The sequence below is a fragment of the Tachyglossus aculeatus genome, chromosome Y4, assembly GCF_015852505.1.
Source record: "Tachyglossus aculeatus isolate mTacAcu1 chromosome Y4, mTacAcu1.pri, whole genome shotgun sequence".
NCBI lineage: Eukaryota > Metazoa > Chordata > Mammalia > Monotremata > Tachyglossidae > Tachyglossus > Tachyglossus aculeatus.
Window position 1 is genome coordinate 9,726,158 of NC_052096.1, and position 25,066 is coordinate 9,751,223.

Below are 25,066 nucleotides of genomic sequence, written 5' to 3' on the forward strand. Positions count from 1 at the left end.
CCTCTTTCCCTCCCCCCTCCCACCGGGCGGGGCCTGCCCCCTGCTGGTGCGCGGTGGTAACGCGTCCCCGCCCCCTTCCAGGAGTGGGGGGCAGGACTGGCTGTCGGCCTGCGGGCCCGGGGCTGGAGTTGGGGGGTCGAGGCCCGAGGCCCTAAAGCCGCCCCCCGCCTCCACCGGAGGAGAAGAGGCTGCCCTGCTCCCGGTCTCCGCCATGGAGGCTTTCTTGTGGGGGTGCCGGCCCGCCCTGCAGGTACCGGGGGGCAGGAGGAGGGCCCAGCACGGTGGGAGCAAGGAGGGGACATCTGGAGGGGGTTTGGGGGGGGGGGAGGGTATGCAGGGCTGGGAGTGGGGGGCTTCAGAACAAAGAAGGGGCCATTCACTTCTAGACTGTGAGCCCACTGTTGGGTCGGGACCGTCTCTCTATGTTGCCAACTTGGACTTCCCCAGCGCTTAGTCCAGTGCCCTGCACACAGTAAGCGCTCAATAAATACGATTGATGATGATAGGGACCGTCTCTCTATGCTGCCAACTTGGACTTCCCCGGCGCTTAGCCCAGTGCCCTGCACACAGTAAGCGCTCAATAAATACGATTGATGATGATAGGGACCGTCTCTCTATGTTGCCAGCTTGGACTTCCCCGGCGCTTAGTCCAGTGCTCTGCACACAGTAAGCGCTCAATAAATACGATTGATTGATCTCAGAGGCTGTTGGAGGAGGCAGTGGGAGTTGTCTGGGACTCTGGGGTTCATTCATTCGTTAATGATGATGGCATTTATTAAGCGCTTACTATGTCCAAAGCACTGTTCTAAGCGCTGGGGAGGTTACAAGGTGATCGGGTTGGGGAGGGGGCTCATAGTCTTCATCCCCATTTTATAGATGAGGGAACTGAGGCCCAGAGAAGTTAAGTGTCTTGCCCAAAGCCACACAGCTGACAATTGGCAGAGCCGGGGTTTGTACCCATGAGCTCTGACTCCAAAGACCGGGCTCTTTCCACTGAGCCACGCTGCTTAATACTAATAATGGCATTTATTAAGCGCTTACTATGTGCAAAAGCACTGTTCTAAGCGCTGGGGAGGTTACAAGGTGATCAGGTTGTCCCACGGGGGGCTCACAGTCTTCATCCCCATTTGACAGATGAGGTTACTGAGGCACAGAGAAGTTAAGTGACTTGCCCAAAGCCACACAGCTGACAATTGGCGGAGCCAGGATTTGAACCCATGACCTCTGACTCCAAAGCCCGGGCTCTTTCCACTGAGCCACGCTGCTTCTCTTGAGCCACGCCGCTTAATACTAATAATGGCATTTATTAAGCGCTTACTATGTGCAAAAGCACTGTTCTAAGCGCTGGGGAGGTTACAAGGTGATCAGGTTGGCGGGGGGGCTCACAGTCTTCATCCCCATTTGACAGATGAGGTCACTGAGGCCCAGAGAAGTGAAGTGACTTGCCCAGAGTCACACAGATGACAGGCTCGGGGAGGAGGGGAGGGGTCCCAGGCCCTTGACACATCCCTGGGGAAGGAACGGGGCCTGGCCTGAATCATTTGAAACTCAGCCCTTCAGCAAGGCGACCTCCTTATCATCATCAATCGTATTTATTGAGTGCTTACTATGTGCAGAGCACTGTACTAAGTGCTTAGCACTGTACTAAGCGCTTAGCACTGTACTAAACAATAAAACAAACCTCAGGCATTAGCAGACTGCTCCCTTCTCTCTGCCCTGGTGCGTGTGTGTGTGTGTGTGTGTGTGTGTGTCTGCACCCACGCTTGTGCTGTGTGTGTGTCTGTCTGCCTGCCTGCACCCACGCCTGTGCCTGTGGTGTGTGTGTGTGTGTGTGTGTGTGTGTGTGTGTGTGTTTGTGTGATTGTCGGCACCCACGCCCGCAGCCCTGAATCCCCCCCTATGCTGCCTAGAAAGAGAAACGCCCAGTTGAAACAAGCCATTTTTCTTTGGACCAACAGACCCGCCCCCGTCTTCGGCTCTGCTCCAGGTTCAGTGACACTGTGTGAGTGCGGTGTGTGTGTTTGTGTCAGCTGTGTGACTTTGGGCAAGTCACTTAACTTCTCTGGGCCTCCCTGAGTTCGCTCATCTGTAAAATGGGGATTAAGAATGAGCCCCCCGTGGGACAACCTGATAATAATAATGGCATTTGTTAAGCGCTTACTGTGTGCAAAGCACTGTTCTAAGCGCCGGGGAGGTTACAAGGTGATCAGGTGGTCCCACGGGGGGCTCACAGTTTCAATCCCCATTTTACAGATGAGGTAACTGAGGCCCAGCGAAGTGAAGTGACTTGCCCAAAGTCACACAGCTGACAGTTGGCAGAGCCGGAATTTGAACCCGTGACCTCTCATCATCATCAATCGTATTAATTGAGCGCTTACTATGTGCAGAGCACTGTACTAAGCGCTTGGGAAGTCCAAATTGGCAACATATAGAGACAGTCCCTACCCAACAGTGGGCTCACAGTCTAAAAGACCTCTGACTCCAAAGCCCGTGCTCTTTCACTGAGCCACGCTGCTTCTCAGCGTGATCACCCTGCAACCTCCCCAGTGCTTAGAACAGTGCTTTACACACAGTAAGCGCTTAATAAATGCCATCATCATTATTATTATTATTATGTATGTGTGCGTGTGTGTATGAGTGTGCGTGTCCCATGAGGAGGGGGTGTGACCAGGCTGGAGAGAAGCTCTGGGACAAGGGTCAGACTGGGTGGAGCCAGGCCTTCCAGCTGTGAGAGACCGGGGAATAATAATAATAATAATATAATGATGGCATTTGTTAAGCGCTTACTATGTGCAAAGCACTGTTCTAAGCGCTGGGGGGGATACGATGTGATCATCATCATCATCAATCGTATTTATTGAACGCTTACTATGTGCAGAGCACTGGACTAAGCGCTTGGGAAGTACAGATTGGCAACATATAGAGACAGTCCCTACCCAACAGTGGGCTCACAGTCTAAAAGGGGGAGGCAGAGAACAAAACCAAACGTCCTAACAAAATAAAATAAATAGAATAGATATGTACAAGTAAAATAGAGTAATAAATCTGTACAAACATATATACATATATACAGGTGCTGTGGGGAAGGGAAGGAGGTAAGATGGGGGGGATGGAGAGGGGGCCATGCGGGGGAGAGTCTGCGGGGACCCCCTCGCTGGCCAGCGGGCACGGCTCAGCCGTCGCCGGGAAACGGCGGCGTTGCCCGGCGTGGGCCGGAGCGGAGCCGAAGGCGGTGGCGGCTCCGGACACCTGTCCGGACACCTGTCCCCCTGGGCCACGAGTCTCCGGCTGGCCGCCCCCGTCTCTGGGAAGAGCTCTGGGATTGGGCCCACCCGGGGAACACTCTGCCGCCAGGTCCCCCATCCATCTCTTTGGAATTTTTAGACTGTGAGCCCACTGTTGGGTAGGGACTGTCTCTATATGTTGCCAACTTGTACTCCCCAAGCGCTTAGTACAGTGCTCTGCACACAGTAAGCGCTCAATAAATACGATTGATTGATTGATTGATTGAGAAGGTGGGGGACCGGGGGGCTCTAGGCGTGTGTACGTATAAAGAGAACACAAAATAAGCCTGGGATTACTGGATATTGTGAATGAGTGATATTTCAGATGTAGTGTTTTTTCTCTTGCTGTTGGATACATTTAGGGAGAACTGTTAACATCCCAGTTTGGGCAAATAGACTGAAACAATGTCTTATTCAAGAGTTAGCTATCCAGTTTACCTAGACCTTTTTTTATTCTTGTACCATGCCTTTGGACCCATTTTATTATTCGTTAATCCTTTTGTCCTGGGAAAGCAGAGTTAGGGAAGAGAGGAAAAGCGAGTCATTTTTTTGGCTACTTTTAGGAAGCTCTATAGACTTTATAGGGAGGAGGTTGAAAAAACAGCCTGAATGAAGTTTTGGGGTTCTTTGTGGATTTCATTTGTCCAGGCTTTCTGTACCACCATCATCATCATCATCAATCGTATTTATTGAGCGCTTACTGTGTGCAGAGCACTGTACTAAGCGCTTGGGAAGTACAAGTTGGCAACATATAGAGACAGTCCCTACCCAGCAGTGGGCTCACAGTCTAAAAGACTGTACCAACAACTGTTATTACAAACTATGAAAACTGGTTGTCATAGTTGTCACTGTCTGCTTCTCTTTCCCCCCCTTTTAGACTGTGAGCCCACTGTTGGGTAGGGACCGTCTCTATATGTTGCCAAATTGTACTTCCCAAGCGCTTAGTACAGTGCTTTGCACACAGTAAGCGCTCAATAAATACAATTGATGATGATGATGATGATGATGTGAGAGAGCCATGAGTTGAACGTTATTTTCTGACACCTTTGGTCCAAGGCAATTGAAGACAGAAGTAATTATAACAACCGACTGTCCCTTCCCCTTTCCCTCCCCCAGCAGAAGCTCAGGTTTATGAGGCCTTTTAAACTCCGTCTGCCGCAGTCTGTCTGTCTCTGATATAGATCACAGTGCCTAAAATGAAAATTACCCCGGTTTAAGGCTTCTGGCCCTGAAACTGTATCAGAAAGGGAACCGGCTATCAGAAAACCAGACTGTCCGCCGTGAAATGGGGTGACTGGACACCCGAAGTCAAACGCCGCTTTTTGAGGGAAGCTCCTCATACCTCCATGTGTGGTCGTTGTTCACAAACCTATATATATGTGTATATGTTTGCACATATTTATTACTCTATTTTACTTGTACATATTTATTCTATCTATTTTATTTTGTTAATATGTTGTTTTGTTGTCTGTCTCCCCCTTCTAGACTGTGAGCCTGCTGTTGGGTAGGGACCGTCTCTATATGTTGCCAACTTGGACTTCCCAAGCGCTTAGTCCAGTGCTGTGCACACAGTAAGCGCTCAATCAATACGATTGAATGAATGAATGATTGAATGTCTTTCCCAGCTCCTTCTTCCCTTCCCCTCCCCTCGCTCCAGAAGGATTCAGTGGGCAGGCGGAGGGGTCCCTGAGCCTCAGCACCCCCTCCTCACATTCCCTGCCCCTATCGTGTCTTTTGTGGGACTGGTGCTCGTCCCACTCTCCATCCCCCCCATCTTACCTCCTTCCCTTCCCCACAGCACCTGTATATATGTATATATGTTTGTACATATTTATTACTCTATTTATTTTACTTGTACCTATCTATTCTATTTATTTTACTTTGTTAGTATGTTTGGTTTTGTTCTCTGTCTCCCCCTCTTAGACTGTGAGCCCACTGGTGGGTAGGGACCGTCTCTATATGTTGCCAATTTGTACTTCCCAAACGCTTAGTGCAGTGCTCTGCACACAGTAAGGGCTCAATAAATACGATTGATGATGATGGTGGGGGCCTGGCTCTTGAGGTGGCCCCAGGTGGCATCTCTGGGACGCGGCAGCGCTTCTGAGCCAACCTAGCGTGTGCTGTTCCCCTCCTCCCCCTTTAAAACACGCATCCATGATCCTCCTTGCTTCCCTTCAGGGGGGCGGGGGCTGAAGCCCAGAGAGGTCAAGCGACTCGGCCAAGATCACACAGCGTGTGGGAATAGGTGGAATGATCGGTCCCGCCCTCTCCCGTTCTCCCCTTCCCCCGGGCTCCCGAGACTCCACTGGATGGGACCCCCCACCCCCAGCTCCTTTCTGCCTCTCTGCCCCCCCACCCCTCCCCACCCTGACAGGAGCAGAGCGTTGGTGAAGTGCACGTGGTGTTGGGAAACGAAGCCTGTGACATGGACTCCATGGTGTCGGCCCTGGCCCTGGCCTTCTTCCTGTCACGGGTGAGGACCGGCCGAGGGACCCGGGAGCCCCGCGGCCGGGGTTGGAGAAGAGCTCCCTGCCCTCTGGGAGCTCCCATCATTTATCATCGGTGGTATTTACTGAGCGCTTACTGTGAGCAGAGCACTGTACTAAGCGCTTGGGAGAGTAAAAAGTACAACAGGGTTGGTAGACAGTGCTCCCCGCCCAGGACAGACGCTGGGGTTAGGGGTGAATTTGGGGGTGGGGTGTCTGAGGGATGGGGGGACGGGGTGGTCGTGGTCCCGCCCCAGCATCCCCCCTTTTCCCCTACTCCGTCCCCGGCAGACATCGGCCCAGCCCTCAGTTGTGCCCCTGCTGAACATGGCACGGGGCGAGCTTCCCCTGCGGGGCGACAGCGTGGCCCTGCTCCGTCGGCTGCGCCTCTCCGAGGCCGCCCTCATCTTCCGGGACGAGGTAGACCTGCATGCCCTCCACCGGGCCGGACGGCTCTCCCTCACCCTCGTCGACCACCACGTCCTGCCCAGGCACGCCTCCCGCTGCCGGACGGGGGGTGGGGGGTGCGGGGTGGGGGCCGTCGTATTTCTGTACAAAGCGCTGGGACCCAACACCCAGGTGGGAATTGGATACGGTCCTGATCCCTCGGGGGGCCTCGATCTCCTCAGTTGGGGGGAGGCGAGGCCGGGCTGAGGGGGGCAATCTTAACCGAGCCGGGCAGACACCCCCGATTCGACTAGTAGGGGTCCCCTCAGAGGTCCAAGCTGGGACCAGCTGGGAGCCGGGGCGGGGAGAGAGATGCCGGCTGTGAGTCCGGCATCCGGGGCGGCAGGGATGGACCGAATTTCTGGGGACCCTCGGTTTCTCCCAGGCTTCCGGGTTCCTTTGCACCTCCCGCCGCAAGCCTTATTTCTCTCCCCCGACCCTCGTCCACCCTTCTTCCTGACACTGACCTGTGGACCCTACCCTGGGTCATGCATTCATTCATTCAATCGTACTTATTGAGCGCTTACTGTGTGCAGAGCACTGGACTAAGCGCTTGGGAAGTCCAAGTTGGCAACGTATAGAGACGGTCCCTACCCGACAGCGGGCTCACAGTCTGGAAGGGGGAGACAGACAACAAAACCAAACATATTAACAAAATAAAATAAATAGAATAGTAAATATGTACAAGTAAAATAGAGTAATACATATGTACAAACGTATATATGGGTGCTGTGGGGAGGGGAAGGAGGTAAGGCGGGGGGGACTGGAGAGCACTGGACTAAGCGCTTGGGAAGTCCAAGCTGGCAACGTATAGAGACGGTCCCTACCCGACAGCGGGCTCACAGTCTAGAAGGGGGAGACAGACAACAAAACCAAACGTATTAACAAAATAAAATAAATAGAATAGGAAATATGTACAAGTAAAATAGAGTGATACATATGTACAAACGTTTATACAGGTGCTGTGGGGAGAGGAAGGAGGGGGCTCAGTCTCAGTCTGTCTGATTGACAGCTGAGGCCCCAAGGTGGGAGAGCAAGATGGGGGAAGGGCAGGGTGTGGTGTACTCAGGGTACTCCCCTCACCGCTTCTCTTCCCTTCTCTTATGTTCTCTCCACTTCTCTTATGTTGCCAACTTGTACTTCCCAAGCGCTTAGTACAGTGCTCTGCACACAGCAAGTGCTCAATAAATACGATTGATTGATTGATTTCCCCCTCCCCCCCCACCCCCCGCAGCAGCGACGCGGCCCTGGAGGAGGTGGTAGCCGAGGTCCTCGACCACCGGCCCCTGGAGAAGCAGTGGGCGGCCCCGTGCCGAGTGAAGGCCGAGCCCGTGGGGTCGTGCACCACGCTGGTGGCCGAGCGGATCCTGCGGGAAGCACCCCACATCCTGGACCCACAGCTGGCGGCGCTTCTGCACGGTCAGCGTGCGGGGCTGGGGGTGGTCATCCCGTCCCTCTCCCTGCCTCGGACCCTCCTGCCCCCACACTACTGTCATCCCACCCAGAAAGTCTCAGGCTTTGGGGTAGGGCAGATTTCCAGGGTCTCCATCCCCCCGCCCCCGACGGGGAGGACGACCCTCATCAGCGGCCCTCCCGTCTGCCGGCCATCCAGGGACCATCGTGCTGGACTGCGTCGACCTGTCCCCCGCGGCTGAGAAGGTGACCCCCAGGGACGCCCGCTGCGTGGAGGAACTGGAGTCCCGCTTCCCCGAGCTGGCCCCCCACAGCCGCATCTTCCAGGCCCTGCAGGAGGCCAAGTTCGACGTCTCGGGTACAGCCCTTCCCGTCCTCTGCTGGGTGGCGGAGTAGGGGCTGAGGGTGGGACCCTCTTCCCCCGGTCGGGTGGGTGGAAAAAAAATCAGGCATAGCAGGCGAGAAGTAAGGCGGCGGCCGGGCGGCGATTTGAGCCCGTAAGGGCCGAACGGGACACGTGAGAAAGCGCAACAGAAGCCGGAGTTCCCTGCCCGCAAGGAGCTTCCATGTATCGCCAAGGGGGCTGGCGGCGGATGGAGATCGTTCACCGAGTGGGGAGCAGAGGACGGGAATGAGAACGAAGCTCCGGCCTGCCCGTGGGACGAGTGGTCCCTAGATGATGAATAAATCATCATCAATAAATACGATTGATGATGATTGATGATGGTGAAGTGGAAATTAACGGGGGCGAGTGGCCACACCTCTCTGGGCCTCAGTTTCCCCAGCTGTAAAAAGGGGAGCCGATGCCCTCCCTCCCCACTAAAGGGTGAGCCCCGTGGGGGGGCAGGGGCTGTGAAGGAGCCGACCCTGTCGTCTGTTCTCACCCGTAGGCCTGACCACGGAGCAGATGCTGAGGAAGGACCTGAAGGTCATCTCCGGGGAGGGCGGGACCCTGGCCCTCAGTGCTATCTACCTCACCCTGGAGGTAGGGCCCCGAACGGGTCGGGCAGGGGAGGGGAGGGGATGGGTCGAAGGGGACGGGGCCCCCTGGATCCCCCTCCCCACAACCCTCCCAGCCCAGCTTCCCTCTCCCGGCCCCCAGGCGTTCCTGCAGCGGCCGGACCTGGCCCCGGAGCTGGCGGCCTTCTGCCAGGGTCGGGGCTACGACGGGCTAGTGGCCATGACCATCTCGTTTGACGCATCCCGCCGGCCCACGCGGCACATCGTCGTCTTCTGCCCCCATGCCGAGCTGCGTGCCCTGGTCAGTTCTTTTCTTCCGTCGGCGGGGTCCGCTTCCCTCCTCCACACCACTGCCCACCCCCCACACACAAACACGTATGCACACACACTACGTACACACGCACAGTGCACGGGAAGGAGGGGGATGGAGGGAGGAGGAGACACAGGCCCTGCCCATCTTATGGGGGAGATAGGAGACATCCACACACATACACCCACTCATACATAAATGCATACATACCCACACTCTCTCTCTCTCTCTCTCTCTCTCTCTCTCTCTCTCTCTCTCTCTCTCTCTCTCTCTCTCTCTCTCTCTCTCTCTCTCTCTCTCTCTCTCTCGGGTACTGGGGAGGGACAGAGGAAGGAGGAAATACAGTCCTTTCCCTCAGGGCCGTGCCATTCTGATGAAAGAGACAGAACGGGCAGAGCCCATCCATCCATTTCCTCGTTTGCCTCCCCCAGGTCCCCTGTCCCTACCAGGGGACAGGGAGGTGGTCCCTCCCCGCTTGGACCCCTCGGTGGCCCCTGACGGGCCCCTCCTCTCTGTGCCCCCTAGGTGTGCGAGACGCTGGAGCAGGCCCAGAGCCCAGCCCTGGGCCTCAGCCCGGCCCCGAGCCCGCACCCCGACCTCTGCGCCTTCGCCCAGGCCAACGCCGCGGCCTCACGCAAGGCCGTCCTGCCCCTCCTGCGCGCCCGCCTCGCGCCCCCCGAGGACGACCCCCCATTGCCCCCGACCCCCATGAACAGCCTGGTGGACGAGTGCCCGCTGGCCCGGGGGCTGCCCGGCCTGTCGGCCGAAGCCGTCTTCGAGAAGTGCAGTCAGATCACCCTGGCCCGCTCTGCTGCCAAGTGACCCCGTACCCCGTTGTGTGCCCCCTTCCCACCTTCCCGGACTTTGTGAATTATTTAATTTAGTTCTGGAAACATGCACTGATTTTCACCCCTCCCCGCCCTCCCATACACACACACCCCTACCCACCCCACCAAGACTGAAGAAGAAGAGAGGAGTGGGGCCGGCAGACAATCGTGGGCAGGGGTGTGGGCATCTGCCTCCCCCTGCGCCCAGGCTCTCCTCCCCGCTTGGGGGGATGAATCCAGCTCTCCCTTTCCCCAGTGGGGTCTCGGGGCTGTTGGAGACTCCTTGGGGCTGTGGACTTGGGTCCTGGCCCCCCTCATCTCTCCTAGCGCAGGGTGGGGACCAGCAGATTCATCAGCGGTGAGGAGGGCGGTGCGGGCCAATCCCGGAGCCGAAGGGAGCCGTTGGGGCCTGTAAACTGACGATGAGGCCTCTCCGCGTCTTGTTCAGGCAATAAATGAGGTTTTCCTGCACCCTCATGTCCTCTTCACACAGACGCGTGTACACACCCGTTGCCCTCTCCCTTCACAAGAACAAAAAGTTAACGTCTTGACTGTCTGAAAATTTCACCCCGCTCCATCCTGCTACAGCTCCTGGGGCTTGGTGGGTGGTGAGGGGGTGGAGTGGAGGGAGACCCCCCTGCCAAAACCCAAGGTCAATCAATCTCAATCATATTTATTGAGCGCTTACTGTGTGCAGAGCACTGTACTAAGCGCTTGGGAAGTCCAAGTTGGCAACATCTAGAGACAGTCCCTACCCAACAGTGGGCTCACAGTCTAAAAGGGGGAGACAGAGAACAAAACCCAACATACTAACAAAAAAAAAATAGAATAGATATGTACAAGTAAAATAAAGTAAAACAAAACCAAACATACTAACAAAAAAAAATAGAATAGATACGTACAAGTAAAATAAATAAATCCGGCCTCTTCCTCCCTTCCTCCCGCCCCGGGGCGCGGCCGGGCGAACCCCCAAAACCGAAGCCTGGTCTGCCCTCAGCCTTCTTGCAGCAGGGGACCTTCCTTCTGAAGGGGGGAGCCACCCGAGAGTCTCACCTCGCTCCCTCCCACTGTAGTTCTGGGGCAAGGTGGGGGTGAAGTTCCGGAACCCGAAGACCCATCTGCCCTCAGCCCTCTCTCCGCCCAGCCGGGAGCCCCCCCCCACCTTCCCCTTAGAGAAGCAGCGTGACTCAATAGAAAGAGCCCGGGCTTGGGAGTCAGAGGTCATGGGTTCAAATCCCTCCTCTGCCAATTGTCAGCTGTGTGACTGGACAAGCGACTCGACTTCTCTGTGCCTCAATTACCTCATCTGTAAAATGGGGATTAAGACCATGAGCCCCACGTGGGACAACTGATCATCTTGGATCCTCCCCGGCACTTACAACAGTGCTTTGCATAGTAAGCGCTTAACAAATGCCATCATTATTATTATTATTCCCCGGTAAGGACCTCCTCCTCCTCTTAATAATAATAATGGCATTTATTAGGCGCTTACTATGTGCAAAGCACTGTTCTAAGCACTGGGGAGGTTACAAGGTGATCAGGTTGTCCCACGGGGCTGGCCCCACAGTAATAATAATAATAATGATGGCATTTATTAAGCGCTTACTATGTGCAAAGCACTGTTCTAAGCACTGGGGAGGTTACAAGGTGATCAGGTTGTCCCACGGGGGGGGCTCACAGTCTTCATCCCCATTTTCCAGATGAGGTAACTGAGGCCCAGGGAAGTGAAGTGGCTTGCCCAACGTCACCCAGCTGACAGTGTGCAGAGCCGGGATTCGAACGCATGCCGCAAGAGAAGCAGCGTGGCTCAGTGGAAAGAGCACGGGCTTTGGAGTCAGAGGTCATGGGCTCAAACCCCGGCTCTGCCAATTGTCAGCTGTGTGACTTTGGGCAAGTCACTTAACTTGTCTGTGCCTCAGTTACCCTATCTGTAAAACGGGGGTTAAGACTGTGAGCCTCACGTGGGACAACCTGATCAACTTGTATCTACCCCAGCGCTTAGAACAGTGCTTTGCACGTAGTAAGCGCTTAACAAATACCAACATTATTATTATTATTATTATTATGACCTCTGACTCCAAAGCCCGGGCTCTTTCCACTGGGCCACGCTGCTTCTCTTCCTCCCCCTCCTCCCTCTTCCTCCTCCTCCCCAGCTGGCGCCTTGGGGTTCTTTGGGCGAAGTCTCCGAGCAGGTGGGGACAGGGAGGTGGCAGAACCAGTTTGGGAGAGTGGCGTTTCCCGGAGCCGCTCCAGCCCCGGCTCCGGCCTCAGTTCGGCCCCCGGCCCGGGATGGAGCCCCGGTGGGAGCCCCCGGAGACGGTACCACCACCCGGGTGAGTCCCTCCCTCCCTCCCGGCCTCCCTGCCTCCCCCCCGGCCTCCCTCCTCTCTCCGGGCCGGTCGGCGGCCTGCAGGCTCGGCCCCTCCGGGGAAGGGGCCCGTTCGGCCTCCCCTGCCCGCCTCCTCCGGTTGGGCCTCTCGGCTTGAGCCTCGCCGCCCGACCCCCCAGACACCTGCCTCATCATCATCATCATCATCAATCGTATTTATTGAGCGCTTACTATGTGCAGAGCACTGGCCTAAGCGCTTGGGAAGTCCAAGTTGGCAACATCTAGAGACGGTCCCTACCCAACAGTGAGCTCACAGTCTAAAAGGGGGAGACAGAGAACAAAACCAAACATACTAACAAAATAAAATAAATAGAATAGATGTGTACAAATGAAATAGAGTAAAAAATCTGTACAAACATATATACATATATACAGGTGCTGTGGGGAAGGGAAGGAGGTAAGAAGGGGGGGATGGAGAGGGGGAGGCCTCCGGCCTCCACGTAGCCGGGTGACGGCTGGATGGGCGCGGGGCGGGACCGGGGGATCCCCCAACCTCCCCCCCACTCCACTGGCTGGGAAACTGAGGCTGGAGCAGCATTCATTCCTCTCCCCCCTCCATCCCCCCCGTCTTACCTCCTTCCCTTCCCCACAGCCCCTGTATATATGTTTGTACATATTCCCCCTCTCCATCCCCACCGTCTTACCTCCTTCCCTTCCCCACAGCACCTGTATATATCATCATCATCATCAATCGTATTTATTGAGCGCTTCCTGTGTGCAGAGCACTGGACTAAGCGCTTGGGAAGTCCAAATTGGCAACATACAGAGACAGTCCCTACCCAACAGTGGGCTCACAGTCTAAAAGGGGGAGACAAAACCAAACATACTAACAAAATGAAATAAATAGAATAGATATGTACAAGTAAAAAACAGCACCTCTATATATCATCATCATCATCATCAATCGTATTTATTGAGCGCTTCCTGTGTGCAGAGCACTGGACTAAGCGCTTGGGAAGTCCAAATTGGCAACATACAGAGACAGTCCCTACCCAACAGTGGGCTCACAGTGTAAAAGGGGGAGACAGAGAACAAAACCAAACATACCAACAAAATAAAATAAATAGAATAGGTATGTACAAGTAAAAAACAGCACCTGTATATATCATCGTCATCATCATCAATCGTATTTATTGAGCGCTTACTGTGTGCAGAGCACTGGACTAAGCGCTTGGGAAGTCCAAATTGGCAACATACAGAGACAGTCCCTACCCAACAGCGGGCTCACAGTCTAAAAGGGGGAGACAAAACCAAACATACTAACAAAATGAAATAAATGGAATAGATATGTACAAGTAAAGTAAATAGAGTAATAAATATGTACAAACATGTATACATATATACAGGTGCTGTGGGGAAGGGAAGGATGGGGGGGATGGAGAGGGGACGAGGGGGAGAGGAAGGAAGGGGCTCAGTGTGGGAAGGCCTCCTGGAGGAGGTGAGCTCTCAGTAGGGCCTTGAAGGGAGGAAGAGAGCGAGCTTGGCGGATGGGGCAGAGGGAGGGCATTCCAGGCCCGGGGGATGACGTGGGCCGGGGCTATATATGTATATATGTTTGTACATATTCCCCCTTGTCCCCCTCTCCATCCCCACCGTCTTACCTCCTTCCCTTCCCCACAGCACCTGTATATATGTATATATATGTTTGTACAGATTTATTACTCTATTTATTTATTTTACTTGTACATATCTATTCTATTTTATTTTGTTAATATGTTTGGTTTTGTTCTCTGTCTCCCCCTTCTAGACTGTGAGCCCACTGTTGGGTAGGGACTGTCTCTAGATGTTGCCAACTTGGACTTCCCAAGCAATTAGGCCAGTGCGCAGCACACAGTAAGCGCTCAATAAATACGATTGATTGATTCATTCATTCATTCATTCAATCGTATTTATTGAGCGAGCCCACCGTTGGGTAGGGACCGTCTCTATATGTTGCCGACTTGGACTTCCCAAGCGCTTAGTCCAGTGCTCTGCACACAGTAAGTGCTCAATAAATACGATTGAATGAATGAATGAATGAATGAGCTTTTACTGTGTGCAGAGCCCTGAACTGCACACAGTAAGCGCTCAATAAATACGACTGAATGAATGAATGAGCGCTTACTGTGTGCAGAACACTGGACTAAGCGCTTGGGAAGTCCAAGTCGGCAACATATAGAGACGGTCCCTACCCAACAGCGGGCTCACAGGCTAGAAGGGGGAGACAGACAACAAAACAAAACATGAGGACAGGTGTCAGGCCATCAGAATAAAAAAAAATAAAGCTGGATGCACATTATTGACAAAATGAATATATAATAATAATGGCATTTATTAAGCGCTTACTATGTGCAAAGCACTGTTCTAAGCGCTGAATAATAATAATGATGGCATTTATTAAGCGCTTACTATGTGCAAAGCACTGTTCTAAGCGCTGAATAATAATAATAATGGCATTTATTAAGCGCTCACTATGTGCAAAGCACTGTTCTAAGCGCTGAATAATAATAATGATGGCATTTATTAAGCGCTTACTATGTGCAAAGCACTGTTCTAAGCGCTGAATAATAATAATAATGGCATTTATTAAGCGCTTACTATGCGCAAAGCACTGTTCTAAGCGCTGAGGAGGTTACAAGGTGATCAGGTTGTCCCACGTGGGGTTCACAATATATGTATACAATATACTGTTATATTGTATATATTGTTATATTTTGTTATATTGTTATATTTTGTTATATTGTTATTGTTATATATTGGTATATTGTATATATTGTTATATATTAATATATATGTATACAATATATGTTCACAATATATTGTACACAATATATGTACAATATGTACAATACTGTAAATATGTACAGTATGTACAATATTGTAAATATGTACAATATGTACAATATTGTAAATATGTACAAGTAAAATAAATAGAGTAATAAATCTGGGCAAACATATCTACAGGTGCAGTGGGGAAGGGAAGGAGGTAGGGCGGGGGGCTTGGGGAGGAGGAGAGGAAAAAGGGGGCTCAGTCTGGGAAGGCCTCCTGGAGGAGGTGAGTTCTCAGCAGGGAGGAGGGAGACGAGGATTGGGGGAAGCTGGTTGTGGAGGGAGGGAGGGGGCTGCCAGGGACCCCCAGAGCACCCCCCTAATCCTCCCCAACCCCTGCCCAGGGAGACCCCCTTGGAGGCGGAGGCTGAGGAGGCAGGCCCAGGGCCGGGGGCGGCCTTGGCCCTGCAACTGGGCGAGCTGGAGCTGAAGGAAGAATGGCAGGACGAGGACTTCCCCAGGTGAGGCGGGGGGCTCGGGGGGCTAATGCAGCGTGGCTCAGTGGAAAGAGCATGGGCTTTGGAGTTGGGGGTCCTGGGTTCGAATCTTAGCCCCGCCACATGGCTGCTCTGTGACCTTGGGCAAGTCGCTTAACTTAGAGACGCAGCATGGCTCAGTGGAAAGAGCACGGGCTTTGGAGTCGGAGGTCCTGGGTTCGAATGTCAGCCCCGCCACATGGCTGCTGTGTGACCTTGGGCAAGTCACTCAGAGAAGCAGCGTGGCTCAACGGAAAGAGCACCGGCTTGGGAGTCAGAGGTCGTGGGTTCACATCCCGGCTCCGCCAACTGTCAGCCGGGTGACTTTGGGTAAGTCACTTAACCTCAGTTACCTCATTTGTAAAATGGGGATGAAGACTGTGAGCCCCCCGTGGGACAACCTGATCACCTTGTAACCTCCCCAGCGCTTAGAACAGTGCTTCGCACGTAGTAAGCACTTAATAAATGCCATCATTATTACTATTCTCGGTGCCTCCGTTACCTCGTCTGTAAAATGGGGATTAAGATTGTGAGCTCCACGTGGGACAAGCTGATCACCTCGTATCCTCCCCAGCGCTTAGAACAGTGCTTTGCACATAGTAAGCGCTTAATAAATGCCATCGTTGTTATTATTATTCTCGGTGCCTCCGTTACCTCGTCTGTAAAATGGGGATTAAGATTGTGAGCCCCACGTGGGACAACCTGATCACCTCGTATCCCCCCCAGCGCTTAGAACAGTGCCTGGTACATAGTAAGCGCCCAACAAATGCTATCATAATAATTATTATTATTATTCTCGGAGCCTCAGTTACCTCATCTGGAAAATGGGGATGAAGACTGGGAGCCCCACGTGGGACAACCTGATCACCTTGTATCCCCCCCAGCGCTTAGAACAGTGCTTTGCATATAGTAAGCGCTTAACAAATGACATTATTATTATTATTATTATTATTATTATTATTATTATTATTATTATTATTATTAATGCTGGGTGGGGGCGACGGGGAGGGGCACCCAACCAACCAGCCCTCACTGGGCCCATGTCCCCCTCTCCTCCGGCCCCCAGACTGCTGTCCGAGGAGACCGTCTCCTCCAAAGATGTCGAGGAGGTTGGGGAGGGTCCCCAGCCTGGTGAGTCCATCCCAGACCCCCCCAAAAACCCCTCCTTCCCTCCAGACCACCCCTTCCTTCCTCCCCAGATCCCCCCAACCCCTCCTTCCCTCCAGCCCACCCCTCCCTCCCCTCTGACCCTGTATATATGTATATATGTTTGTACATATTTATTACTCTATTTATTATTTATTTTACTTGTACATATCTATTCTATTTATTTTATTTTGTTAGTATGTTTGGTTTTGTTCTCTGTCTCCCCCTTTTAGACTGTGAGCCCACTGTTGGGCAGGGACTGTCTCTATATGTTGCCAATTTGTGCTTTCCAAGCGCTTAGTCCAGTGCTCTGCACACAGTAAGCGCTCAATAAATACGATTGATGGTGATCCCCGGCTCTCTGCAGCCCCCGGGCCGAGGTCCCAGCATCAGGCAGCGTGGCCCAGTGGAAAGAGCCCGGGCTTGGGAGTCGGAGGTCGTGGGTTCTAATCCCAGCGCTGCCACTTGTCTGCGGTGTGACTTTGAGCAAGTCATTTAACTTCTCTGGGCCTCATCTGTAAAATGGGGATTGACTGGGAGCCCCCCCCGTCGGACAAACCTGATTACCTTGCATCACCGACCGTCTCTATATGTTGCCGACTTGTACTTCCCAAGCGCTTAGTCCAGTGCTCTGCACACAGTAAGCCCTCAATAAATACGATTGAATGAATAATAAGCGCTTAACGAATGCCATCACTATTGGGGAAGCAGCGTGCCTCAGTGGAAAGAGCCCCGTCTTGGGAGTCAGAGGTCATGGGTTCTAGCCTCCCCCTGCACATCCAAGCTAGCTCTCTTCCTCCCTTCAAAGCCCTACTGAGAGCTCACCTCCTCCAGGAGGCCTTCCCACACTGAGCCCCCTCCTTCCTCTGCCCCTCTCCACCCCACCCACCCTACCTCCTTCCCCTCCCCACAGCACCTGTTTGCACAGATTTATTACTCTATTTTGTGCATATTTACTCTTCTATTGATTTCATTTTGTTAATATGTTTTGTTTTGTTGTCTGTCTCCCCCTTCTAGACTGTGAGCCCGTTGTCGGGTAGGGACCGTCTCTATATGTGCCCACTTGTACAGTGCTCTGCACACAGTAAGCGCTCAATAAATACGACCGAATGAATGAGTAATCCCCGCTCCGCCACTGTCGGCTGTGTGACTTTGGGCCAGTCACTTAACTTCTCTGGGCCTCAAGTTACCTCAACTGTAACATGGGGATTAAGATTGTGAGCCCCAGGTGGGACATCCTGATCACCTGGTGCTTGGTACATAGTAAGCGCTTAGCAAATACCATGATGATGGTGATGATGATGGTGATGCTGATGATCCGGGCCGCCCTCTCCCAGGCCCCCGGAGGCCCATGAGGAAGCGCCTGACGGCTCCGGAGCTTGGGCTGGGGCCCGGCGGGGGTCCCGGTGGGGGCTCCCGGCCCCCCGGGCCCGCGGGCAGCCCGTCCCCCAGCAGCGGCAGCAGCTCCGACCTGCAGCTGGACGAGCTGGACACTCCCTCGGACTCGGAGCAACTGGACAGCGGACACGACTTCGACTGGGAAGGTGAGGAGGAGGGGCGGGGCCGAGGGAGCCGGGAACCAATGGGGAGAGGGCTTTAGGGGGCCGGGAACCAATGGGGAGGGGGCTTTAGGGGGCGGGGCCTGGAATCAATGGGGGAGGGGGTTTCGTGGCTCAGTGGAAAGAGCACGGGCTTTGGAGTCAGAGGTCATGGGTTCGAATCCCGCCTCCGCCACATATCTGCTGTGTGACCTTGGGTAAGTCACTTAACTTCCCTGAGCCTCAGTTCCCTCATCTGTAAAATGGGGATTAAGACTGTGAGCCCCACATGGGACAATCTCATCACCTCGTGTCCCCCCCAGCGCTTAGAACAGTGCTTTGCACATAGTAAGCGCTTAACAAATACCATCATTATTATTATTATTATTATTAAGAGGTCTGGGGGCAGGACCGAGAACCAATGGGGAGGGGGCTTTAAGGGGCGGGGCCTGGAATCAATGGGGGGGTTTTAGTGGTCTGGAGGAGGGGCCAAGGGAGCTGAGAACCAATGGGGAGGGACTTTAGGGATCTGGGGGCGGGGCCGAGGGAGCCGGGAACCAATGGGGGAGGGGCTTTAGCGGGCCGGGAACCAATGGGGAGGGACTTTAGGGGTCTGGGGGCGGGGCCTAGAACCAATAGGGAGGGGGCTTTAGGGGGCCGGGGGCGGGGCCTGGACTCAATGGGGGAGGGGCTTTTTAGGGGTCTGGGGGAGGGGCCGAGGGAGCCGGGAACCAATAATGGGGGAGGGGCTGAGGGGTCTGGGGGCGGGGCCGAGAGCCAATGGGGAGGGGGCTTTAGGGGGCGGGGCTTGGAGTCAATAGGGGAGGGGTTTTAGTGGTCTGGGGGGCGGGGCCAAGAGAGCAGGGAACCAGTGGGGAGGGACTTTAGGGGTCTGGGGGCGGGGCCGAGAACCAATGGGGAGGGGGCTTTAGGGGGCTGGGGGCGGGGTCTGGAATCAATGGGGCGGGGCTTTAGGAGTCTGGGAGCGGGGCCAAGGGAGCCGGGAACCAATGAGGAGGTACTTTAGGGGTCTGGGGGCGGGGCTGAGGGAGCCGGGAACCAATGGGGCGGGGCTTTAGGGAGGCGTGGCCGATGGAGTCGGGAACCAATGGGGAAGGGACTTTAGGGGTCTGGGGGCGGGGCTGGAGGCGCCAATCCGAGGGAAGTGAGGAGGGAGCTTTGGGGAAGGGGCCGAAGTCCTTTTTTTTGAATGGTATTTGTTAATCACTCCATCAACCGTGTTTATTGAGCGTTTACTCCCGGCAATCACTCCTATTTATTGTATTTATTTATTGTTGCCAACTTGTACTTCCCAAGCGCTTCGTACAGTGCTCTGCACACAGTAAGCGCTCAATAAATATGATTGAATGAATGAATTTATTGAGCACTATGTGCAAGTGTTTAGTACACTGCTCTGCACACAATAAACGCTCAATAAATACGATTGAATGAATGACTGTGCAGTGTACTGAGAATCAATCAATCGTATTTATTGAGTGCTTACTGTGGGCAGAGCACTGTACTAAGCGCTTGGGAAGTCCAAGTTGGCAACACATAGTGACAGTCCCTACCCAACGGTGGGCTCACAGTCTATAAGGGGGAGACAGAGAACAAAACTAAACGTATTAGCAAAATGAAATAAATAGAATAGATATGTACAAGTTAAATAAATAGAGTAATAAATATGTACAAACATATATACAAGTAGCGTGGCCTAGCAGCTAGAGCTTGGGCCTGGGAGTCAGAGGAACTGGGTTCAAATTCTGACTTTCCCACATAATACTAATGGCACTTATTAAGCGCTTACTATGTGCAAAGCACTGTTCTAAGCGCTGGGGAGGTTACAAGGTGATCAGGTTGTCCGACGTGGGGCTCAGTCTTAACCCCCATTTTACAGATGAGGTAACTGAGGCACAGAGGTTAAGTGACTTGCCCAAAGACACACAGCTGACAATTGGCAGGGCCAGAATTTGAACCCATGAACTCTGACTCCAAAGCCCATGCTCGTTCCAGTGAGCCACGCTGCTTCTCCTCATGTCTGCTCTGTTACTTTAGGCAAGTCATTTCACTTCTCTGAACCTCAGTGACCTCATCTACGAAATGGGGATGAAGACTGAGCCTCATGAGGGACAGGGACTGTGTCCAACCTGACTTGTTTGGAGCACTTAGTACAATGTCTGGTGCACTGTAAGCGCTTAAGAAATACAATTAATTATTATTATTATTTTTATACATAATCTTACACTCACCCCCGTCCATAGACCGTCGGCTCATTATGGGCATGGAACGTGTCTGCTAATTCTGTCATACAGTACTCGCCCAAGTACTTAATACAGTGCTCTGCACCTAGTGAGCACTCAATATAATTGATTGATAGCCCCTTTCTCGTCTACCTCTTGTCCTCTCCCTGGCGCTTAGTACAGTGCCCTGCCCACGGTAAGCACTCAATAAGCTCCATTGAGTGATTCCTCCTACTGTAGTTGAGGTGTTAAGCGTTTACTATGTGTCGGTCACTGTACTAAGCGCTTGGATACATCCAAGCTGGTCAGGTTGGACACAGTCCACATCCCGCGGTTTTTTTCAGCCTCTGTTGGTCACTTATTTCAGTGTCGCTCTCCCCGCTGCTAGATTGTAAGCTCTTGGAGAGTAGGGATCGGGCCCTCGGAGGTTATCGTGCTCTCCTGAGCGCTTGGTCCGGTGCCCTGCCCACAGCGGGCGTCCGTTTGAGGCTCTCGATGGACGGACAATTGGACAGATGGGCGGACTGGTGGTATGTCTCGGTTCCCAGATGAGCTGCCACGGGCCGGGTCGGAGCTGGGGGTCAGCGCGGCGGCAGAGAGGCTGGGCCGGGGCTGCGTGTGGGACGTGGCCGGCTCGGATGGGCGACACTGGCGGGTCTTCCGGATGGGCGAGCTGGAGCAGCGGGTGGACATGTCCGTCATCGAGCCCTATAAGAGGGTCCTTTCGCATGGAGGTGAGGCTTGCCCTGCTCCCTGTGGCACCCCCGCCTTCCCTGAAACCCTCTCTCCCACCCTGTTCCCCTCCCTTTTCCTTCATCTACCTCTGCCCTTAGTAACAATATTATTCATTCATTCAATCGTACTTATTGAGCACTTACTGTGTGCAAAGCACTATATTAAGCACTTGGGAAGTACGAGTTGGCAACATATAGAGACGGTCCCTACCCAACAACGGGCTCACAGTCTAGAAGGGGGAGACAGACAACAAAACACATAGACAGGTGTCAAAACCATTAGAACAGAATTATAGCTATATGAACCCCATCAATAAAATAAGTAGAGCAGTAAATATGTACAAGTAAAATAGGGTAAAAAATCTGTACAAATATAAACAAGTGCTGTGGGGAGGGGAAAGAGGTAGGGTGGGGGGGTGATGGGGAGGGAAGGAGAGGAAAAGGGGGGCTCAGTCTGGGAAGGCTCACAAGCCCGCAACCTTGGTGTCATCCTCGACTCCGCTCTCTCATTCACCCCACACATCCAATCCGTCACCAAAACCTGCCGGTCTCACCTCCGCAACATCACCGAGATCCGCCCTTTCCTCTCCATCCAAACCGCTACCTTGCTGGTTCAACCTCTCGTCCTATCCCGACTGGATTACTGCATCAACCTCCTCTCTGATCTCCCATCCTCCTGTCTCTCCCCGCTTCAGTCTATACTTCACTCTGCTGCCCGGATTACCTTTGCACATAAATGCTCCGGGCATGTCTCTCCCCTCCTCAAAAATCTCCAGTGGTTGCCTGTCAACCTACAAATCAAGCAAAAACTCGTCACCCTCGGCTTCAAGGCTGTCCATCCCCTCGCCCCCTCCTCCCTCACCTCCCTTCTCTCCTTCTACAGCCCAGCCCACACCCTCCACTCCTCTGCCGCTAACCTCCTCACCGTGCCTCCTTTTCACCTGTCCCGCCGTCGATCCCTGGCCCACTTCCTTCCCCTGGCCCGGAATGCCCTCCCTCCACACATCCGCCAAACTAGCTCTCTTCCTCCCTTCAAAGCCCTACCGAGAGCTCACTCAATCGTATTTCTTAAGCACTGTGTGAGGAGCACTGTACCAAGACTTTAAGAGGGTGCAATACAAGTATAAACAAACATATTCCCTGCCCACAAAGAGCTTACTATGGTACTTGTTGAGCACTTATTACATGCCAAGCACTGTTCTAAGCACTGGGGTAAACGGATGGGACACAGTCCCTGTCCCACATGGGACTCTCACTCAATCCCCATCTTACAGATGAGGTAACTGAGGCCCAGAGATGTTAAGTGACTTGCCCGGTGTCGCACAGCAGACACGGGACAGAGCTGGGATCAGATCCTTCCAACTCTACGGATACACCACCAGAACGATTGCAGATCGAGGTGGGGCGTTCTAAGAGAGATCAATCAATCGTATTTATTGAGCGCTTACTGTGTGCAGAGCACTGTACTCAGCGCTTGGGAAGTCCAAGTTGGCAACATATAGAGACAGTCCCTACCCAACAGTGGGCTCACAGTCTAAAAGTAGCTAGAGCCCCGAGCTCTAGCTACTAAGCCACGCTGCTTCTCAGTGACCCTTGACCCCACTTCCAGGTTACCACGGCGATGGCCTCAACGCCGTCATCCTGTTTGCCTCCTGCTACCTTCCCCGCAGCTCCATCCCTGACTACCCTTACGTCATGGAGCAGCTGTTCAGGTGAGGAGCGGGTTTTGGGAAGTGGGGAGCAATCAATCAATCAATCAATCGTATTTATTGAGCGCTTACTGTGTGCAGAGCACTGTACTAAGCGCTTGGGAAGTACAAGCTGGCAACATATAGAGACAGTCCCTACCCAACAGTGGGCTCACAGTCTAGAAGGGGATGACAGAGAACAAGACCAAACATACTAACAAAATAAAATAAATAGAATAGATAGGTACAAGTAAAATAAATAGAGTAATAAATATGTACAAACATATATACATCTATACAGGTGCTGTGGGGAAGGGAAGGAGGTAAGATGTGGGGATGGAGAGGGGGAGAGGAAGGAAGGGGCTCAGTCTGGGAAGGCCTCCTGGAGGAGGTGAGCTCTCAGTAGGGCCTTGAAGGATGGAAGAGAGCTAGCTTGGCAGATGGGCAGAGGGAGGACATTCCAGGCCTGAGGGAGGACGTGGGCCGGGGGTCCATGGAGGGACAGGAGGGCTGAGTAGGTGCGAATGAGGTTGTCGTTAATGAAACTTGGTGCTAACAAGGGCCTTTTTCCTGGGGTAGGGGGGAGCGTCAGTCAGGACCGGACCGGGAAGGGGGGTTGGGGGGCACTATAAGGAAGGTCGCTTAAGTGGGGGGGGGGGGGGGTGGAAGCAGGGGGCGTCTATGGCGGCGCACGGAGGAGAGGAGCCTTCAGGGAGAAGCGAGGGCCAAGCGGTGTGATGGCGGGCGGGCGGGCCTCTCGGGAACGGAGTCCCGGGCGTCTATGGCAAGGCCCCCTCCACCCTGTGGCTCCACAGTCCACCCTCCCGTCCCGCCCCCAGGTACATAGTGGGGACCCTGGAGCTGCTGGTGGCGGAGAATTACCTCCTGGTCTACCTCAGCGGGGCCACGGCCCGTGGACAGGTACCCTCCCTGGCCTGGATCCGGCAGTGTTACCGAACCCTGGACCGCAGGTGAGACCCGCCCGGCCCCCGCCCCAGGCTGACTTCCGGATTCCCCGCGAAGGAACCTGGGGAGACAAAAATTCCCAAGCGAGACGACTTTGGCGGGGGCACGGTCAGCCCTAGCCAAGGATGGAGAGGATACAGGAGAGAAGGCGGCCACGTGTGGGCACCGACTTCCCTAGGGCTGGGGCCGGAGAGGGCCGGGGGAAGACAGGGAAGGGGCAGGATGGTTCCGAGGATACCCCCACCCCCTCTCCTGCTTCTCCCCCCACCAGGCTTCGGAAGAACCTGAGGGCCTTGGTGGTGGTACATGCCACGTGGTATGTGAAGGCCATCCTGGCGCTGCTCCGCCCCTTCATCAGGTACCAGCGCCCTGCTCCTCCTTCCCACGCCCCCATGCTCGGGACCCCCCCGCCCCTCACATTCTCTTCTCATTCATTCATATTTACTGAGCGCTTACTGTGTGCAGAGCACTGTACTAACCGCTTGGAAAGTACAATTCGGCAACAGATGGAAAAATTCCTACCCAACGACGGGCTTGCAGTCTAGAAAGGGGAGCCAGACAACCAATTAGACAAGCATCAAAATAGAATTATGGATCTACACACATCATTAAGAAAATAAATAGAATAATAAATCTGTACAAATATACACAAGTGCTGTGGGGCAGGGAAGGGAGTCAGGGCAATGGGGAGGGGAGGAGGAGCGGAGGAAAAGGGGGGCTCAATCTGGGAAGGCCTCCCGGAGGAGAGGAGTTCTTACCCCTGCCCCCTCTCCGGCAGCTCCAAGTTCAGCCGCAAAATCCGGTTCCTGGGCAGCCTGCGGGAGCTGGAGCAGCTGGTGTCCCTGGAGCACGCACGCATCCCGGACCCCGTCCGCCAGTGAGTGTCCCCAGTCCGGGGCTGAGGGAGGGGAGAACGGGAGGGGGGCAAGAATGGGTCTTCTTCATCCCTTCCCCTCCATTTCCCCCAGGTTGGACCAGGATCTCCACGGGCCCACTGACGCCCGGGACTGAGACGGGAACAGGGCCGGGATGGGGACCTGTCAGGGTGTATGCCCCCCACCCCCCTACACCCATCCGGGACTTTTCACGGCTGAGGAGGTGTGGGCAGGACGGGCCAGGTCACCGTGTCCAGCCCCCTGCCTCCAAGCCGGCCTTGGAGGGAAGCAGCAGGCCCGCTTAGCTTTTTCCTTTCGAATGATGGTGGGGGGGACGGAAGGGGCGGAGAGGTTAAGGGCTCCTGGGGTGGGGTGCAGAGCCGCCTGCATCCCCCGACCCCCATCCCCACCCCAAGTAATGCTGTTTCCTCAATCAATCAATCGTATTTATTGAGCGCTTACTGTGTGCAGAACCCTGT

General features: G+C 54.0%; 2 protein-coding genes across 2 annotated transcripts; both read left to right on the forward strand.

The window, feature by feature from the left end:
- Nucleotides 1–67: 67 nt before the first annotated feature.
- Nucleotides 68–10,198, forward strand: PRUNE1 (prune exopolyphosphatase 1). Its single transcript, XM_038768706.1, has 8 exons — nt 68–250; nt 5,659–5,757; nt 6,062–6,261; nt 7,452–7,636; nt 7,830–7,988; nt 8,521–8,615; nt 8,733–8,891; nt 9,426–10,198. Exons 1-8 carry the CDS (start codon nt 212–214, stop codon nt 9,720–9,722), a joined length of 1,233 nt encoding a protein of 410 aa, XP_038624634.1. The 5' UTR covers nt 68–211; the 3' UTR covers nt 9,723–10,198.
- Nucleotides 10,150–24,737, forward strand: BNIPL (BCL2 interacting protein like). Its single transcript, XM_038768465.1, has 13 exons — nt 10,150–10,175; nt 10,316–10,335; nt 10,725–10,812; nt 11,920–12,060; nt 15,269–15,385; nt 16,467–16,531; nt 17,884–18,090; nt 20,873–21,058; nt 22,668–22,770; nt 23,586–23,717; nt 23,984–24,070; nt 24,491–24,589; nt 24,681–24,737. Exons 1-13 carry the CDS (start codon nt 10,150–10,152, stop codon nt 24,721–24,723), a joined length of 1,314 nt encoding a protein of 437 aa, XP_038624393.1. The 3' UTR covers nt 24,724–24,737.
- Nucleotides 24,738–25,066: the final 329 nt, after the last annotated feature.